Raw genomic sequence first — 21750 nt, 5'->3', positions numbered from 1 at the left:
CTCTCATTCCTTACTAATTACACATAATTTGAAGTTATCTCTTTTTCTATATCACTTTCTCTGATGAATGTTGCTTTTAATTCAGCATGTGGTACCATACAATGCATGTTAAGTGGTAAAAGTTGGGTCACAGATAACCAAACAAAAATAAGAAGGAAATGGGAAAAGATCAGTTCTGACAAAATGCAAATACATACACTGAATAAAAACATACTGTATTATCATAGATGACATGAATGAAGATGGAGTCAGGTTTAAACAGTTATATTGATTTTTCGAGTTTATACTTACAGACTTGTCTGATTTTTCCATTATGACAGTCGCTGCAATTCTGGCATAAGAATTCCGCACTTCTGGTAGTCTTATATTGGTTACTGTTACAACCACACACAGTGTTTTCCCACTTGGTACAACCGTGCTTTATTATCTGCTGAAAGCCTGGGAAGAGTGAGGAAAAGCTGAGTATTTCTACTGAGATCATACTGCTTTTAATGATAGCAGAATAGTCTGAACATTAAACTAAACTGGAAGGCTTTTATTTCTGTATGCAAAGATTAATTTGTAAAACAGTTCTATTGCTTACATTTCATAGCATTAAAAATATAAATTTACAAGCCAGTTTGGTGTAGTGATCAAAGTGTTGGCCTAGAAACCAAGACAATGAGTTCTAGTCCTGCCTTAAGGCATGAAAAATGGATGGGTGACCTTGGGCGAGTCACTCGCTTTCAGTCCAGTCTACCTCACAGGGTTGTTGTTGTGGGCAAAGTAGAAAGAGGAAGGGATATTATGTGTGTTCTCTGCCTTGAACACATATATGTACGTATGTACACACACACACACACACACACATATATAAAATACGGTATGTATATATATGTTACGGTGAAAGACCGAAATCTGGTGAATGTCGACATTCACCGGTGAAAGACCGAATATTTCATTACAATGTTTTACATTCGGACCTTCACCGGTGAATGTCGACATTCACAGTCGCTTGGTGTATGTCCGAAAATACCCTTATCCTCTCGACACCCTTACCCTAATCCCCTTACCCTAATACCTCGGCTCCTCGCTTCCTTTTAAGCGTCTTCTATTCGCGGAGTTGTTTTTTTTTTAAACCTGTGATCCTTAAGAAGACGCTTAAAAGGAAGCGAGGAGCCGAGGTATTAGGGTAAGGGGATTAGGGTAAGGGTGTCGAGAGGATTACCCTTATCCTCTCGACACCCTTACCCTAATCCCCTTACCCTAATACCTCGGCTCCTCGCTTCCTTTTAAGCGTCTTCTATTCGCGGAGTTTTTTTTTTAAAAACCTGCGATCCTTAAGAAGACGCTTAAAAGGAAGCGAGGAGCCGAGGTATTAGGGTAAGGGGATTAGGGTAAGGGTGTCGAGAGGATTACCCTTATCCTCTCGACACCCTTACCCTAATCCCCTTACCCTAATACCTCGGCTCCTCGCTTCCTTTTAAGCGTCTTCTATTCGCGGAGTTTTTTTTTTTTAAGCTGCGATCCTTAAGAAGACGCTTAAAAGGAAGCGAGGAGCCGAGGTATTAGGGTAAGGGGATTAGGGTAAGGGTGTCGAGAGGATAAGGGTATTTTCGGACATACACCAAGCGACTATGTGAATGTCGACATTCACCGGTGAAGGTCCGAATGTAAAACAATGTAATGAAATATTCGGTCTTTCACCGGTGAATGTCGACATTCACCAGATTTCGGTCTTTCACCGTAACATATATACATATAATAAAAAGCCTACAAACTTCAAATTCGCCATGTATGCTCCTTTTGGCTTCTAGGTGTTCGTTAAGAAAGGATTTTTTGAAATGACCATCAGAGCATTAGTATTTCCTATATTATTATTAACACATTCTTATGCTAAGGAGTTCTACTCCCCCTTCCAACCTGAAAAGAAATCTGTTCCAAATGCAAAACACAGGCACAGCAAATACTGTTTCACTTTCAAAACAGCCTCTGATGCTAAGGAGTTCTACTCCCCTGCCCCACCTCAAAAGAAATCTGTTCCAAATGCAAAATATAAGCAGAAGAGAGGAGAGGAGTTTCAGTTTTATTTTCACAGGAGCAAGTAGCTTTACTACAGAACAGTTGAGCTAAGCCACGCCCAGGCTCCTTCTTGTGTCCTTCTTGCTCACACAGCAAATACTGTTTGAGTTTCCAAACACCCCTCAACTCTCTCACACACGGACAGGACGCTAGCCAAATGAATACCGATGGATGCTGGCAGGCAGAAGCAGATTCCCCACACCCCTTTATTTTCTTCCTCAGTTCAGACAAATCTGTTCCGTCTACTGTCACCAGTTAAAGGGAAAAGAGGCAAAAAACACATAAAAAGATTTACAGATGTGATTAGGAAAACACAAGTAAGGGAAGCTGCACACAAGTATCGTCAAACTCATCCCCAAGTCAGTAGACAGGCTGTAAAAAAGTATAAACCTAATAACCCCTACGTTAATCAGTCACAAATGAGATCAATGCCTTGGACTAATTAGTATTTGTCTGGTTTTAAATATGAACATCAGATTGATTACTCCATAGACAAGGTTGTTGATCTCGGACCCTGGTTACCTGTACATGCCATGCTCTAAAGTGGCTGAGAGTCCCCGGATCTGCTACAGTGGCGGTAAAGTCCACCTCCCTCCACTTAAGCTCTACCCTGAAGGCTTACACAGCCTTCTCACCCATTGGTATCCAATGGCAAAGCACTTTCTTTCTGCTGTCCGGAAGTACAACGAATGCTTCCAAATGACATCTTTTGGAGCCAGAGAGGTGAAGGAGGGAAATTTTATGCCAACATTCAAAGTGCAGGGGCAAGGTGTACACAGGATAGGAAGTATCATGGTGAGGCCTCAGCAGCAGCCTTCATTTCTCCAAATATACTCTGTTGGTGATGATGACAATGAGAGGGACATCTGTTGTGGAATGTACCCAGGTGTTAATCTACAACTGGTTAGCCAACTGTAGAGGTTCCTGTGTGAACACAAGAAGTATATTCTGGAACTCTAGGCTGCTGTTGATTCTGTTCCTAAGGGTCACAAGGACTTCCACGTGATAATTAACGCCAATAATAATAATAATAATAATAATAATAATAATAATAATAATAATAATAATAATATATTTATTTATTTCTTAGCCGCACCCTCTCCCGAAGGACTCGGGGCGGCGTACAATGAAACATACGAAATAAATATGTGAACAAAACAAACATATAACAAAGACATACACTGAAACATACAAAAGGAGGAGGTCGGCTGATAAAAACAATTAAAATACAGTATTTAAAACCCCCTAGAAATTAAATATAATTAAAATACCCAGTTAAAAACCCGTCAGGAGCGATATGGTTAGATCAAAGTTGAGCCAGGCCAGCTGCTTGGAATAGGTGGGTCTTAAGCTTAATACGGAAGGAGCGGAGGTCAGAGGTATTCCTAATATCCGGAGGGAGGTCATTCCACAGGGCTGGGCCCGCTACAGAGAAGGCTCTACTCCTAGGCGCCGCCCCACGACATTGTCTAGCGGACGGCACCTGGAGGAGCCCCTCTCTGTGCGAGCGAATTGGTCGCAGGGATGTATGGGGCAGAATACGATCCCACAAGTAACTAGGTCCTAAGCCATGGAGCACTTTAAAGATAGTTATCAAAACCTTGAAACGCACCCGATAGACCACAGGAAGCCAGTGCAGCTCGCGCAGGAACGGTGTCACATGGGAGTACCTAGTACTCCCCATAATTACCCGCGCGGCTGCGTTCTGGACCAACTGTAGCCTCCGGGTGCATTTCAAGGGAAGCCCCATGTAGAGAGCGTTACAGTAGTCCAAGCGAGACGTCACCAGCGCATGAGTGACTGTGCGCAAGGCGTCCCGGTCCAGTAGGGGACGCAATTGGCACACCAGGCGAACCTGGTGGAACGCCCCCCTTGCCACGGCTATCACATGGTCATCCATGGACAGCCGGGCATCCAGGAGGACGCCCAAATTGCGCGCCCGCTCCACGGGGGCAAGATGAATGCCCCCAATGGCCAATGATGGAATTAATTGGCTGAACCGGGGGGCTGGTACCCACAGCCACTCCGTCTTGGAAGGGTTGAGCTTGAGTCGGTTGTCATCCATCCAGATCCGTACGGCTTCCACACACCGGGACATCACTTCGATGGCCTCGTTGGGGTGGTTCGGGGTGGAAAAGTACAGCTGAGTATCATCAGCGTACAGAAGGTATCCCACCCCGAAACCACGGATGATCTCACCCAGCGGCTTCATATATGTGTTGAACAGGAGTGGCGAGAGGACCGACCCCTGTGGTACCCCGCAAGTAAGGGGGCATAGGGTCGACCTCTCTTCTCCTGTCAACACACGCTGCGTCCGGTCAGAAAGGTAGGAGCCGAACCACCGCAAGACGGTGCCCCGGACCCCCAACCCCTCCAGCCGGCGCAGCAGGATACCATGGTCGATGGTATCAAAAGCCGCCGAGAGGTCTAATAGGACCAGGATAGAGGAACAACCTCTATCTCTGGCCCTCCAGAGATCATCCACCAACGCGACCAAGGCCGTCTCCGTGCTGTGACCGGGGCGGAAACCGGACTGGCGCGGGTCTAGATAATCATTTTCCTCCAGATGTCGTGGGAACTGGTGGGCCACCACACTCTCTACAACCTTTGCCAAAAAGGGAAGGTTGGAGACAGAACGATAATTGGCCAGCTCCAAAGGGTCCAGGGAAGGCTTCTTGAGCAAGGGTCTCACCACCGCCTCTTTCAAGGCGGCCGGGAGAGACCCCTCGCCCAACGAAGCATTCACTAGGCCCAGGAGCCAGTCTCGTGTAACCTCCCAGGATGCCAGTACAAGCCAGGAGGGACACGGGTCCAATAAACATGTGGTGGGTCGCAGTCGTCCACGCAATCTGTCCAAATCCTCGATGGCAACCAAGTCAAACTCCTCCCAGATCGGAACCTCAAGACTCACCATGGGCGTCTCCACTCCAATAGGAAGCCTTCTGGAGAGCACCGTCCTTTCAATGCCTCCACGATTAAGTGGCTTTTCTCATTGTCAGCCAGGATTTTGAGATGAGAGATATCATTTTCCATAGCAGAGACAACAGGTTATTACGAATCGGTGAGATGCACTGTGCCTATGACGCTCTCCAGTACCCTCTGATGTTCTGCCATGGAGAAGATGGCTATTACATCAATATACCTCAGTGCGACCCAAACACCAAGGTTCCTCTCGAGAAGACCATGTCTGCTGCTGCCTTTTACAGCTACAGGATAATGGAGCATGATGGCGAAGAATGCTACCTACCGCTTTTCCAGTCCCATAGCGAACCATTGGTATTCAACCGTCTAGTCATTTATAAAAATAATTAAGGTGGAATAAAAACTAATAAAATAATAAATAAATAATATAAAAACATGTTTGAATTTATAAAAAAAGATCCCTAAAGCTCCATATAATGGTTCCTCCTCCAAAAATCTGTGCCAATGAGCCCCCACTGACAACATTTTTAACACACTGTTGTTAAACATGATTCCTGACCACTTTATCTTTATCCATCATTTGACTCCAGCTTTAGCCCTCCCCTCCCCTTTCCCGATGTATAAATGTAATTTATAATTTGGTTTTATTGTACAAGACTCTGTATCAAGAACAGAACATAAGGATGCACATATTATAATAAAACACAGTAAACCTAATGAATAACGTTAATAAGAATACAAATATATGTACACAAATACATACATAAAGTTCTAATGCTTACTTTGTTCATTAGTGCTCATTTTTAATCTAACCATATAGAAAATTAAACTTACTTGTGCGACATGGTTGGCACGCAAGACACTTTTGTGAAAAATTTTCTGTAGGCATATATGCACCTTCGGGACACTCGCGGCATGTAGGTGCCTTATCTGGCCCAGAACAATGTTCTGAAAGATAAGTTCCTAGAAAATGAAAGGAAATCACCAGTGAATAAGAAAACTACTGATACTGAAACTTTGAAATGATCTAAAAATGGAGGATGTATTATAACTGTTTATTATTTATTATATTTAGACATACTAAATCTATCAAAGATATTTTACTACAATCCAAAAATTAAAAATTTCACAATAATAATAGCAGCAAAAATAAAATGTTTATGGCGAATTTAAAATAAATGTACTAAATACTGTCAAAAATCATGATAAATGGACAATTATAAATTGACCAAGGTTTTATAATAGAAAAGAAATACATCTAAACCACCCCCACAGCAAACACATGTCAGGAAGAACTCTGCTTTGGCCATTTTCTGGAATGCTATTATAAGAGAAGGCAATGTAATTTCAGGGGGAGGGGGGGCATGCCATAAAACAGGGGTGTCCAAACTTGGAAACTTTTAAGACTTGTGGACTTCAACTCCCAGAATTCCCCAGCCAGCATGGCTGGCTGGGGAATTCTGGGAGTTGAAGTCCACAAGTCTTAAAGTTCCCAAGTTTGGACACCCCTGCCATAAAACCAAGATTCTAACAGCACTAGTGCCCTGACTTCACAGAAATTATGAACAACCAAGTTTTTCTCCCTTGATGAACATGCCAAGTAAATTGATTCTGGTTGGAATGGGTGATCCTGCTCTGGGGCCAAGCTGTGCAAGGGAGCGATAGTTCAAAACCAGCTGTTGGAATTACAGTATGCCTGGAAACATATTGGCAATCTATTCCAGCTCACAGCACAAGTGTTAGGTGCTTTTTGTATGTCAAACCCACCAAGAATGGTACCACATTCTACACCAAGAGCGTTTTGAGTGATTTTCCAGGCAACCCCAATAGATCACGTAGGTAGTGATGACTGCATGAACTACTGTTGTGAGGCAAAATATAGAAGCTAATAGCTAGTGCTATCAATCAAATACTCTCGAGCATCCCCCAGGCATCTTTTGTGGCTCTTGGAACCCCTTCAAAACATAGTAGTTCATAATCAATAGTCGCGTACAACTACTTTGAAGTTGGAAACAGAAAAAGCTATTGTTTGATAAATGGAGGAAAGAAGTATGGAGGTAGCCTTAATTGAAAAAGATACGCTAATATTTACTGACAAACCTGAGTCTTTCATACAAAGATTAAACAAAATAAATTGAACCTTTGGCAGTCCTTTCTGACCATAAAATTAGTTGGACTAAATCTGAACTGAGGACTCTCTTTCAGCCCAGCCCACCTCACAGGGTTGTTGTTTACTATATTTCTTATACACTCAAACATGTTTCCTCTGTAGACTGCCATTTTTCGTTCTTGGAATTGCTGTCATTATATTTCAATATCAGCTGAACAAGGTACGATCAGGAGAGAACTGAACTGTGTAGATACCCAGCTCTGAGGCCAGTGTATTTTCCAATTTCCTGACAAGAGATCAGAACAAGCCAGTAGAAAATTCCTATGTAAGGCTTCTAGCAAATATATAACTCTCCTCCAGCAGAACAGTGCCAGGGATTAATAGTTTCCCCTAACCTAAAACTGGCAGATTTTGGAAGGCTTTAGTTGTTATGAGTACATCTATAAGCATATGTTCCCACATAAGCTCTCATCCATACATCTATTCTTACAAACAGTCCCAGCTGAATCCTTACTCAGACTGGGTTAACACATTGCAATAAGTGTATTTAACTATTGCTTATTCAACAAACCAGACTTGTCTGGATTTATTCAATGTATTAAGCTACAAACTATAATTTACAAATCATGAGGCAGGGTTTATATAACGTTATATGCAAATCAGAACCAAATACATTTGCTTTCCCAAAAATACGACCTACCATGAAAAACAAGTCCTGGCCCAATTTTAACGCTTGAGCATAAAATAAGCCCTACCCACAAAATAAGGCCTAGTTAAGGCCCACCATCTGGTTGTAGGAGGTAGAGCAAGGCACAGGCATAAAAACTGCCCTACATGTTCTGCAATGGCTTACCTGAGTGTCCTTCAGCTAGGCCATTCATGCCAAACCCTAACCCTATCCTACCACACTCCAGTGCAGGGCAGCCACATCCCTTCACTAACCTGCTGGTTAAAATTTCAATGAGATCTTCCAACTTCGCAAGATCTTTTCTTGTGTGTGAGAAGTTGGAAGGTCTGATTGAACTTTTTTTTTACCATAGTCCCACAAACTACTTTTGTTGCCCTGCATGCAGCGGCAGAGAACGGAGCTGGAAAGGAGGCTAGTGTGGAGATGTTGCTGCCCTGGGGTGGGGTGGGGTGGGGGTTTGGCAAGGATGGCCTGGCTGAAGAGCAGTGTGAGGTGTGTGAGGCAGCTTTGTCCTCCACCCACCCACCCTGCCTGACTTTGTGATGCCACATCGGTGCATCGCTCAGCCTCCTGCTCCGTTGTGGTGGCAAGCAAGGAGAAGAAGTGGTGAATGAAGATGAATGAAGCGAGGCAGTGGGGGTGTGTGTAAGATGAAACAAACAGTGCAGGCCACTGTGGAGAGCATGGCTGATGCCGCCACCATAAGGTGAGGTGAAAGAGTAAGAATGATCTGATCAAACCTCTGTATGTGAGTGTGTGTGAGAGAGAGAGAGAGAGCACACTGCCGTCAGCCTTGGTATAACTCTCTGAGACTGGATTGGATCTCTCTCTCTCTCTCTCTCTCTCTCACACACACACACACACACACACACACACATGTTGGATCGGATTGCTCTCTTGCTCTCTCTTTTTTTCTCTCTCTCTCACACACACACGTTGGATCGGATTGCTCTCTCTCTCTCTTGCTCGCTGTGGCAGCGGCAGTGGCAGTGCCTGGCTAGTGAGGCACTTCTCACTCAGCTGCTTTCCCTCTTTTTTCTCCCCACTCCCCCTCCTCCTTTAGATAAAAGCTTATCTTTTTGTCTGTCCACTGCAACACAGTGCCTAGGATTTACTTTGACAGCAGTGGGGTTTGAGGGGAATCCCCGTTCATGGTGTGACCACAGACCACAACAGTAGGGAAGGCGGAAGACAATCCCGCTCACCAGACCAGCCTGGTAGGGGTGGGGTGGGAGTATGAGTGATGCCAAAAGCAGCTGAAGTGTGGCACTGAAGTTTTGACTGCTGGGCAGAACCCAGAAACTTCTCTTTTTCTCTTCCAGAGCAAATGGCCTTTGTGTAATCAAGGCCTGGAAGATTGAAGCAATGCTTTTGGTGCCACACTGTTTCCCACCTCCCACCCCCACCAGGCTGGTCTTGGTGGGGGAGATTGCCTTCTGCTTTCCCCATTGCTGTGGTAGGGGTGGGAAATCAAGCGATGCTGAAAACAGAGTGGCGTTCAAGCCCTGGAAGATACGGTACTTTAAAGGCACAGCGTTGCCTGCAATTCTCATTAATCATTGCTTCTAAGCATGCGCTTCCCACAATCTTCCAGGACTTCCAACGCCACACTTCCAGCTATTTTCAGCATTGCTCAGTTCCTCAACCAACCCCCGCTAGGCTGGTCTGGTGGGTGGGATTGCCTTCCACCTTCCTCGCCATGGTAGTCTGCAGCCATGCCACAAATGGAGTTTGACCAGCCCCACCACTGTCAAAGTAGATCCTGGGCGCTGCGCTACAATGGACAGACAAAAAGTGGAGCAAGGGAAGGAAGAGGAGGAGCAGGCAGAAGGAAGAGGAAAAGTGGGGCATCCTGGCTGCCAGGCACTGAAGAGCCACCACTGCTGTTGCAGTGAGAGGGAGAAAGAGAGCAGATCATTATCTCACTCTCTCACCTCACGGTGGTGGCACCAGCTATGCTCTCCATGGCAGCCTGCAGCTGATCTGAAGTGCATAGGATGATGCCCAAGTGCTTATTTTGGGGCACAAAAGAAAATAAGACCGGGTCTTATTTTCAGGGAAAGACAGCATTGCAAACCAAGAGTTTTGTAAATCCCTTCCCCATCTCCCTCTGGGTGGCTGGCTGGAGACCGTTAAGCTAATTAGTAGCAAGTGGTGTTTTTTTAAAAAAGTAATTGCAGTCGGAGAGTTCTGCAATTTCCTCACCCCACCCCATTTTGGATTTTGCTGGAGAGGCTTGTGCTGATCAGGGCAGTGCTTTTTTAAAAGAAGTTTTAAATCTAAATTGCCTCCAGAAGTTGTGGGTACCCCATCACTGGAGGCTGTTAAGAAGAGACTGTACAGGCATTTATCAGCAATACTCTTGTGACAGCAGTGGGTTAGACTAGATGACCTCAAGATCCCTTCCATTTCTGTTACTATTGCAAGCCAAGAGTTATATAAATACCTTCCCGCATCTCCCTCGATGCCTGGCTGGAGATTCTTTTTTTTAAAAAAATTTTTTTTTAAATTTTCAAAACAAACACAACACAAAAAATCTTCCTTCTTTACATACTGTAGAAAGTGTATCAGTTGGTTACAAAAGACTTTCGTGCATCTCTTCCACAGTCATCAAGCATAATTCATATTAACTCAAGTATTTTAACTCAGATATTTATACATGTTACCATCATCATACCTCCATTTTCATTTGATTATAATTGTTTAAACGTCCTTCATCATAAAGTATACCAAGATTTAATACATAACCACATACTGGCATTTCATTTACTATTTCTAAAATCCTCCTATAACACTGAATCCTTATGTCCTATTCTAGCTAAACATCCATAATATTTAGTAACAAAATTTTCTAATCCTCCTTTCCAAATTACTGTTTACAATTTACATCCAGTTTCCTTATGTTGTACATATATATATATATATATATATATATATATATATATATATATATATATATATATATATATATATATATATATATAGTAATCATTATCCCTCCTTTATTTGACTATATCCTGTATCATAACTTTCCCCCCCTAATAATCAAGACTTAATTGAATCTAACTTAGTTCTTTTTTATTAACCTTTATATATAATCCAAAAGGATTTCTAATCTTCCTTTCATGGGTACCATTCAATATTCATATCCAATTATTACTTATCATAACACTACACATTGTATATATTATTACCATTATCAATTATTTATTTAACTATATCTATTGTCACTAAATTTCACTAAGTTTAACTAGTTTTAAATTATACACTTCCATCTATCAACCTGTATCTTTCCAGTAGTAAAACAGTCTCATGTCTTCTGCCATTTGTGGTGTCAGACCTCTAATCATCTCCTTAATCAAATTTGTATGGACTCCTCTTAGCAACTCCTTGCTTATAAAATTTCTTATGTAATTTTGATGCCCTTCTTCTGTTTCCTTAATCAGCTTATCTTTAATAGTCAGTAATTTTATCAATGTTATTGCTAATAAAATTTCTCTTTTAAAATCCATACATTATTTTGTTTTTTCTTCTTCTGTGTCTTGCCATCTGGGGTAGAGTTCCCCTCCATTTAATTCCTCTTTCAGTATTCCACTCTTTCCATTTCCAGAAACAAACCAATCACCATAAATATCAGCAGATTTAATTTCTTTATGGTCATTTTCCTCTTCGGTTTTTAGGATTCTAACCTCCACTTTTTCCACTTGATAAACATCTCCAACTTCTTCATCATATTTTACTGTTAGATGCTCTAAGTCTTCCAACTTCTTCTCCATCCTCTCAAATGTGTTTGATAATTTCTGAATTTCTAAGAATATATTTTGCAAGTTTAAAGTTTCTTTCTGCTGTTGAAGTTGTGCCATTATCTCCAGATAACAAACACTGCTGCTCTAGCTTGGAAGGTTTTTACAAGATTAAGCATAGATTCACAATAAAGTTTTATTTTCACTTTTCTTTGGTTAAAGATATACTTCAAAGGGACATATGTATGCTTTTCTTCTTATCACTCTCTATAAACAAGCAGTGAGACCTTGGAGTGCCAAGCCAGGATAATCAGTAAGAAAAATAAAAGTGTTTCATTTCCAATATACAAACCTCCAGCCTCCGAGTAGCAGTGTTATTGTTGCAATTTTCTTTGTTTCTTTTTGTATCTTTTTGTATTTAAAGTTAAAAAAAGGTCCGATTCTTGAATGGGTTAGAAAAATACCCACAGTAATGAAAGAGGAGAATTTTAGTCCATAGGTTACAAAGAATAATAAAAGAAAAAAATAGAACAAGAAAACTTAATCCATTCGTTTTAAAAGGCTTGCATGAATTCCATCCATGAACATAGCATTTAAAAAGTAAGATAACCCACTGTCCAAAACCATTCCAAACTTAATTCCGCCACTTATTTCTTCTGTTCTCCAATTTAAATTAATTTTAAGTTTTTTATAGGCAGTCTATTTTAAAACGGTAAAAATTCCTCACCAGCTGGAAACACTTTCTCTTTCCGTATCCTTCCATTTTGGAGCTGCCCCGACTTCATCAGCCTTGGCTGGATTTTTTGTCACCGGCTTGAAGAACTTCTCTTGCATCAATCAGGGACTTTGCGATGTCCCTGAGATCAGCAAGACGTATTCTTCCTGTTCATCGTCTCTGCGGGACAGCTTAGGTCCGATTGGACCACCCAGCAGCAAAAGTATCGGCTGCGGTCTCGGAGCATTGAGACTGCACATCTGTATCGTCGCAATGTTGGCTCCTACTTCTGGCTGGAGATTCTGAAGCTACCTGGGAGCCTGTTTTTCCCAGGATCCATGAGCACTCTTAATAAAAATGCCACAAAACCATTAAGAGTAAGAGCTTCAGGCAGCCAAGTCCCTTGTAAAAACAGCAAATTGTAATTATTAATATATAACACACAAAGAATCCTCAAGACCATGAAATGCATGCTAAGATGGTGCTGAGATGAGAATCATTTTGCAATGTCTTGTACCAATGTCTTGTATAGGATCCTAGAGAGGAAGGGAGGTACCGTGACTCATTTTCTAATAAAGAGGAATGTCTCCAAAAGTCTTTGTTCCACTGTCTGCAGCAATCATCTTGTTTGGAATAATAAGGCAGCATTATTATTTGTTATAGTCTGTATCTGAGTAAGAGTAGTTTCTACTTTATTTGCTAAGTCCAGGGTTTCTGAAATTAATGAGACATCAATGTCGGTACTGCTGGCAACTTTGTAATTATCCAAGTCTTTTCAGAATTATCCAATTTGCTAGAAAGTTGGCAAGATTTTTAATGCAATAAAACACATACAGTACAGTGGAGTAATAGATTGACAAAAGAGACAAGTCTTCTTGTGGGTAATTTGTTGGAAACGGATTCATAACAGACCAAGTCAATATTATGTAGAGAAGATGAAAAAATTGAAATAAGGACTGAAGTATGGCTTGTTTTTCTGCAACACTGATGATGAGGGAGGAACTGGAAGGGAGATAAACTGTATGTTCCAGCCAGCCAGAGAGCCCATCTCCTACAAAGAAGTCACGACGTAACGCTGGCTGGTCACTTTGTGTTTGTAAAGACCCTTTGCTTGGCAAAAAAACAGTTCTGGTGACTTATGATGAAGGAAGACATGGAAAACTACATAAACAGCTGCCCAGTGTGTGCATCCATGAAGCAATTGCCAGGGAAGACTCCTGGGTTCTTTACAGTTGGTGGCCAACCCCAGCAGTCCATGGGAGGAAATTGCCACGGATTTCATTTAGTGGAATTGCCGGAGAGTAATGGGGCATCGTAATTTGGACTGTGGTTGACTTGTTTTCAAAACAAGCACACTTCATGTGTCTGAAACTTCCCTCAGACTGGAGTCTGGCCAAAATGTTTGTGCAACACAGCTACCAGCTGCAAGGAATCCCAATGCGTATAATTTCAGGCAGGAGGTGCAGTTTTCAGCAATGTTCTGGCAGGAGTTCCTAAAAGCAAATAGGGTCAGCTCAGGGACTTAGTTCGGGGTTCCATCCAAGCACGAAGGGCAGAATGAACTAATGCAATAGTGGAGTAATATCTACGTTGCTACATAAACTATCAGCAAACCAGTGACGTGCGGTGAGGGTTATGGCTGGGGAGGCTGGTGACGTCATCAGGAAGGCGGGGAATGGGACGTGTACAGGAGGCTGAGGCAGCCTCAGCCTCCAGCACACGTGGTCCCATTCTCCGCCTTCCTGAGTGAACATTAAGGGAACCGCGGAGTGCACTGATCGGCGTAGCATTGCTTCCTCCACTGGCGCCAGTCCCTCCCCCCCCACTCCTTCAAGGTCTCCCACCAACCCAAAGCCTGATCTCCAGCTCCCTTGGGCAAGGCTTGAGCGGGGTGAATGGGAAAGCAACGAAAGGGGCTGCGCTTTCACCCCGCTCAAGCCTTGCTGCCTGCAGCCACCGCCCGCCCTCGCTGCCCCTTTCGTTGCTTTCCCACCCGCCCTCGCTGCCCCTTTCGTTGCTTTCCCATGCAGGCAGCAAGGCTTGAGCGGGGTGAAAGCGCAGCCCCTTTCGTTGCTTTCCCATTCAAGCGGCTGCGCTTTCGTGCCTTTGTCCTCTGGCAGCGCCGACATTTCTGCCTCCGCCCTCCGCAGCTCCCGGGCGCGCCTGGACAGAGGTAGCCAGAATGGCGCCGAGGCAGTCCGGCGGGCGAGCGACCAACGATCAGGCTGCCTTGCTCGCTCTTTCGTCCGGCCGGCCGGATGTAGCCACAGCGACGCCGACCTAAACGCCAGACGCACAGAAAAGGATTGTGGAGCGCTTCGCCGGCGGAGCGTGCTCAGGAAGGCAGCGAATGGGATCGTGATCCCATTCCCTGCCTTCCTGAGTGCGCTTCACCGGCTCACGTTCCGCGATCCCCAACAGCAGCTGCTTTTCTGTGCGTCTGGCGTTTAGGACATCCGGCTATCTACCTAAACGCCAGACGCACAGAAAAGGATTGCGGAGCGCTTCGCCGGCGGAGCGCGCTCAGGAAGGCGGCGAATGGGATCGTGATCCCATTCCCCGCCTTCCTGAGCGCGCTTCACCGGCTCGCGTTCTGCGATCCCCAACAGCAGCTGCTTTTCTGTGCGTCTGGTGTTTAGGACATCCGGCTATCTCCTAAATGCCAGACGCACAGAAAAGCACTGAAAAGCACTTTGCCTCCAAGCCACTTCGTCTTGATGACGTCGCCGACGTCGCTGCTGGGCGCGGCCGGCCGGAGGTAACCAGAGTGGCGCCGAGGTGTCCGTGCGGAAGAGAGTGAGTGAGCGAGCGATGGAGGATCGGCGCCACTCGCTACCTCCGTCCGTCCGTGCATGGCAGCTGCGGTGACATCATCAAGCCCCTGCCACTTCTGGATGTCTATTGCAGTCACGGGGAGCGCACAAAGTACAGCGGAGGCAGGAAGGTTATTGGCGCTTCCGAGAACCCTCCTGCCTCCGCCGGTTGCCCAGCTGGCACCGCCCCACACGTGCTCCTCCTCCTCCCTCCTCTTCCTCTTATATATATGAAACTCCCTTGTGGATATTATTATTATTATATTATTATTTCATGATGAGAGGTGAGGCTCTGCCTCCCCTGCCTCCAATGACCGCACGTCACTGCAGCAAACCAACTGGGCAGAGCTCCTATCTTTCATAGAAGTTCTTATAATAATTTGGTGTGTAATAGCACTGGATTCACCCCTTTTAAAATGACCACAGGATTTGAGTTTGTATCAAAGCCAGAATTTTGGAGGGAATACCCTGCCTCAGTAATGATAGCTAAATGGATGGATACCTTGAAAGCTGCTTGGGGAAATGTGATGAAAGCCCTGAATAAAACCAGGGGGTTACAAAAGAAACAGGCAGATCGGAAGAGAGCCCACCAGAAGGAGTTCAGGATTGGGGAGAAAGTATATCTGTCTACTAAATGCTTGAAGCTGAACCAACCTTGTAAGAAATTGGGTTCCACCAATTGTTCAAATTATAAATTCAGTTACAGTGGAATTGCATTTACCTAAAAGACGAATTCACCCAGTATTCCACCATAGCTTATTGAAGCCCTTCCAAGCTCCATGTTAAGGCCAGTTGAGGAGAAGCCTTTGCCTCCCATGTTGGGATGTAGGGGTGTGGCGGGGGGAGGAAAACATTATGAGATAAAGAAGATACTGGACTTAAAGTATTTTAAGGGGAAATTACACTGGAAGGGATATCCCTCAGCTAATGCTACAATGTTAGCACAGTCAAGTTAGTAAAAAGGTTCCATGCAAAATATCCTCAGTGACTGAAAAGATTAGTGAAAGCTAAGACCACCTAAATGACAATAATTGATCTATATTTAATTTTTTCTGGTTCCCTTTTCCTTCAGGGGACCAGAATGTCAAAATTGAACCACTTTGCTTCTTTCAAACCTTAATGCGTTTCAACTTGTCAATGAACTGGGGGACGGGAAGGGGGAAATGGAATGTGGCGAATGTATGCGGAGATCGTCAGAGCATGGAAGCCAAAATCACAATTGCAGGTGCTTGAGAAAGAGATGAACTGTTCCCTTTACAAAAGGACACCTCATAATTGGACAACATGATCACCCAGGGGTGGGGAGAAGGGGAAGCTATTGTTTAACTAGGCAAGCATTTGCACGGTAAAGCCAGAGCTGGTTTTGTTTCTTCAGTACCAGTATGGTGTCTCCAATAAAGTTTTACTTTTGGGAATTCAAATCTCCTGAGAGTGTTTTCTTGTTTTGGGTTCACTAGTTGGACAGTTTTATTTTTATTTTCTTCTGGAGGCTCCTCTTAAGGCTCTTTACTATTAATTATTTGAGGTAGACTGAATCAGGAAACAAACTGCACAAGAATGGTAGTATACTACTATATTCATGATGGCGAACCAATGGCACGTATGCCACAGGTGGCACACAGAGCCCTCTCTGCAGGCATACCAGCGCATACAACTCCTGCTAGCCAGCTAATTTTCACATCTCTGCTGCACCTGCACGGGGGGCAGGACGCATGCGGAAGATGTGTGTACATATGTGGCCGGGGCGAGGGGGTTGCATGTGCATGGGGGGGGAAGGCAGCACAGGGGGGTGCTTTTGGTCCCAGGAGGCTGCATGGAGGCCTGCTAGGCCCAAAATGGGGTAGAGGGGCGCATGCACGTGGAGGTGGGGCAGGGAGTGTCACACGCACATTGCATTATGGGTGCAGGCACACACGGACATGCGCTTTCAGCATGCAATGACAAAAAGGTTAGGCATCATTGTACTATACAGGTATTGGCTAACGTCACAGAAACCTGAAAGCCTCTCTGTGTTTTCCCCTTTCTCTGAGTTTATTACAGCCCAGGGAACTAAGAAGGAATCAGTTTCAGTTTCTTTTTAATGTTTTCTACATTGCTCAGCATTAAAACATTGTTTGTATGTCACCACAGTTTCTCCAAAGTTGTTTCTATGACTTTCCTCATTTTTACAAATTATAAAAACCATTTTTATTTTTATTAAAACTATTCCACATTTTCTCACCCTCCTTTAATCTCAATATTTTTCTGCTGTCTTTGACTGCATTCTTTGCAAATATTTTTCCTCTGCATAAAAATTATTTAGGTAATCCTCGACTTATAACCCTTTATTTAGTGGCCATTTGAAGTTATGATGACACTGAAAAAATGTGACATGATCATTTTTCATGCTTATGAATCATCATGGAATCAAAATTCAAACATTTGGCAACTGGCTTATATTTATGATGGTTGCAGTGTTCCAAGGTCATGTGATCACCTTTTTACGACCTTATGACAAGCAATGTCAATGGGCAAGTCATTTTCACTTAACAATCATGTTACTAATTTAACAACTACAGTGACTCACTTAACTACTTTGGCAAGAAAGTCACTTAACAATTGTCATACCTAGCAACAGAAATGTTAGGTTCAATTGTGGTCATAGGTCAAGAACCACCTGTATCTTTCATACTTGTTTTTTTATAGTAATCCTCTGTCTCAAGTATCCTGTCACTTTTTCCTTTGGAGTAACACTTCTGTGGCACTTCATTTTTGTCTTTTCTAAGCAGTATTCAAGTCCTGATGCTTTAACATTTCATTTCCATTCATTCTGTCTTCTTATGCTTTTTCCTACATACATTTTTTTCTGCAGTTGCTCTACTTCTATTTCTTCCCACAAGATCCAGTACTGAGTTCAGAATCTTTCGTCATCCTTATATCTTGTGTTTTTTGTGTTTATAGACTTATCATTTTTTTAAATTTGTCAATTCCTGCTGGAGTTATATTCATTTCTCTTCCTTATAGTATGTATGCACACTTTAAAAATATTCCAAAATGATTATGCTTTTTCTAAACATGTCAATAGTCACTATTCTCATTCATTCTAGTATTTTCAACAGCCTGGTCTTTTCCTCTGGTTCTCTTTTCTTTGTTCTCTCTATACCTATTCCTGTCCCACCTAACAATAACAAAAAAAAAACCATTTTTTTTCCTAAAATGTTGCACAATTTCCCCCAAAATTCATTCTGGCTCTTTCATTACTGCCATTAATTGAACTGTAACATATTTATGAATTCCTCCTTCCATAAAAACTAACACTCTATATGAAATCAATTCATGTTTCCTGACATCCATTTTAGCCTTTACATTCATAATTACACCTATATCTTCACTTTCCTGTATGTATCCTTCACACCATAAGTTCAGACCATCTTTATTTAGGTTTATTAAATCTTTCCTGCTTTTTGTTTCATTCTAGAAAATATTTTTGTTCAATTTTAAAGCACTGTAGTTTTCTTAACACCACACACAAACAGACAGGTACACAGACATACAAAGTATAACTTTGATACAATAAGCAAAAGCTTAAAAAGGAAAAAAAAGAAATTGAAAAAGAACAAAAGAACTAAAAAGGAAAAAACAAAGAAAAAACACAAACATCAGTTATTCTAATTTCTAAATTCCACTGCCATTGCATAGTTTCAGAGTTTTGATTTTATATTAATACAAATTGTTTCTATTCAATTTCTAAATAATTAATTGAACTTAGACAATGTTGATCCAAACATGGGCATTCCTTCACTATAAAGCCAGTTAAAAAAGATTGAGATGAATATCGATAACCTTTTTTTAAATACATTTTCAGAAGGACCCAATAAATCTGAAAAAACTTGACTAAATTTATAAATCTTATGAAATGTTCCTTATAATTCTTAAAATCTTTAAAAAGCAAATGATATAATTTTTCTTCCACTATATTATTGAAGTTAAACACTGAGCAATGCAGAATATTCCAATTCATTATACCAAATTTCTAGTATAGTGTCCAAAATTATTTTTGTATATTTAAAAAAATTATTATACTAATAAATTATGTTTTCAGTGTTCAGTGAATTCTTTTTCAAACACAGTCTGTACCTCTGGGGTTTTAGAAACGATTGTGGCCAAATGGTGGGCATACCAAAGTGCATATATTATTATTCAGCATTTATAAATTTTATTTATTTATTCAACTTAGAAGTCAACTGATCCATCCAATTTTCCAGAAATATTATCACTTATCATGCGATCAAGAGTAAGAATTCCTTTTTTGCTTGTTTTTAAAATTACCTCAAAATGTTATTTTCTTATAAGAATTATCAACAGTTTTTAATATTCTGCTCAATAAAGCTGAAAAATTGATTATACACCAACTATTGTTTGGACCAAAAACTTTATTCAGCATTTATAAATTTTATTTATTTATTCAACTTAGAAGTCAACTGATCCATCCAATTTTCCAGAAATATTATCACTTATCATGCGATCAAGAGTAAGAATTCCTTTTTTGCTTGTTTTTAAAATTACCTCAAAATGTTATTTTCTTATAAGAATTATCAACAGTTTTTAATATTCTGCTCAATAAAGCTGAAAAATTGATTATACACCAACTATTGTTTGGACCAAAAACTTTCCAAGAGCTGAAACATGCTAAATAAAAATTTTAAGTTGAGCCCAGTCCAATAGAATCAGTTTTGTTCCAATGCATAATTGAAGTTAAATTATATTTAACATTGAGTCAATTATATTCTTTATAATTGGGAAAATTAAAACCAGCATTGCCATATAAGAGCTATAAGTTGGACAGCAATTTTCTTGATGTTTCTTCCGTCTATAAAAGTTTAATATATTAAATGTTCAACTCTGGATAAAATAATTACATGCAAACAACATGCAGTGCTTTCAGATTTGTATCAATCTTAATGCAATATTCAAAATGAAATGTTCTTACCTACTAGAATGGATATTTTCACAGAATATTCATGAATAAGAAAGAGAACTTGTAGGTTAGTCACACCATGGCAAATACAGCATTTCTCATTTAAAGTAACCTGTCAGTTTTGGCATATTTGGGGTAGCAATGCCACAAGCATAAACATACCCCAAGTTTACCCTGAGGATGTTTCTGCTATTCTGTACAAGCTAACATACCTTTGCCCCATCCCCATAACATATAGTATACTAGCACAAACTCATAGCATGTCCAAAGATGCAATTGTACAAAATAAAAAAATAGTAATGTTTTGTTGAATAAACACAAAATTAATAGTTCATACATTACATTAAGCCATAAACACACTGCATACAAACCACATAGGACAGGTTGTCACTTTTCCTATTGTTTTAACCAGATAACCACGCTATACTTAAATGTACTGTAATGGTTGTTGGCTTACCTGAATGATTGTTCTCTGGACACTGCGGAAGAGTCCAAGCATGGGTTAAATTCTGCTTTCTGCCCAAGGACTGAATTGAATTACTTTGGCCATGACCACTGTTGCTTGCTCTAGCCAGTTTTTCAATTAAGGCGTGCTTCAGTTGAGATGATAGTCAATGTCTCTTGCAACCTGCTGTTAGTCAGGAAAATTCACCGAAAGGAGTTCAAGTCTCCGGAGACCCTAGGGAGGGATTGGACTCTCCCGCAGGGCCCAGAGAATGATCATTCAGGTAAGCCAACAATCATTCTCCTGAGCGCTGTTTGGAGAGTCCAAGCATGGGACATACCCAACCTAATTGTCCCTAGGGCGGGAATCTGATGTGCTGGAGGTGCTGGAGTGAAACCTCTGTAACACTTGTCTCCCGAATGCTGCTTCAGCAGATGCCAACTTGTCTAATTTATAATTGCGTCTGAAGAGTGAGGGTGAGGCCCAAGTGGCCGCCCTGCAGATCTCCTCAATTGAAGCGTGTGTCGCCCAGGCCGCGGTGGTAGCTACGCTCCTTGTGGTTATGTGACCTGGCAATGGCTTGGCCTGGTGTTCATAGGCTAGGGCAATACAAGTTCTGAGCCAGCGACCGACGGTAGAAAAGGTGACTTTGCAGCCCATCGAGGCTGGCTGAAAGGAGATGAAGAGTGCTTCGGATCTCCTAAAGGAGGCTGTCCTTTTGATATATCTCTTCAGAGCTCTTCGGACATCCAGGGTATGCCAACGTCATTCCCTGGGATGCTGCGGCTTTCGGCAAAAGTCCGGCAATATGACCTCCTGGGCCCGATGGAACCAGGAGTTGATTTTTGGGATAAATGAAGGTTCCAGTCGGAGGACGACCCTGTCAGGGTGAATGATGCATAAGTCCTCCCTGACTGATAGGGCTGCCAGCTCCGATATCCTCCTAGCTGACGTAGTGGCTATGAGGAAGACGTCTGAAGCTAGAGGTGCAGATTGGCTCAAAGGGAGCGCAGGTAAGGACCCGGAGTACAATGGAAAGCTCCTAAGATGGAAAGCGATGGATGACCAGGGGGTGGAGATTGGTGGCTCCCTTCAGGAAGCTATACACCTTGGGATGCTGACTGAGAGAAATGTCCTGCTGACTGCTGCGGCGTCCGAGCGGACCCAGAACACCGCGGCGAAGAAAGGAAGGAGAGGAAAGGAAAAAAGGCCTTTAAAAGTCTCCCCACCTGCCCCAAAGCAAAATACAAGGAAAAAAACTTCACACAAAAATTAAACTATGAATAAAAACAATAC

The 21750-nt window shown here is 42.3% G+C and overlaps 1 protein-coding gene across 1 annotated transcript in view; it reads right to left on the bottom strand.

Annotated features, from left to right (window-relative positions):
- Positions 1–21750, bottom strand: part of LOC309385796 (tumor necrosis factor receptor superfamily member 1A-like) — a 50490-nt gene that overhangs the window by 17881 nt on the left and 10859 nt on the right. Inside the window, exons 3-4 of the mRNA XM_081940519.1 lie at positions 5818–5946; positions 292–438 (exon numbers count right to left, since the gene is read on the bottom strand). Of these exons, the coding sequence (XP_081796645.1) occupies positions 292–438; positions 5818–5946 (276 nt within the window). The remainder of the gene's footprint in view (positions 1–291; positions 439–5817; positions 5947–21750) is intronic.

Source organism: Natrix helvetica (genome assembly GCF_964273705.1).
Source record: "Natrix helvetica genome assembly, chromosome: 2".
NCBI lineage: Eukaryota > Metazoa > Chordata > Lepidosauria > Squamata > Natricidae > Natrix > Natrix helvetica.
This window is presented reverse-complemented; position numbering and strand designations above follow the sequence as displayed.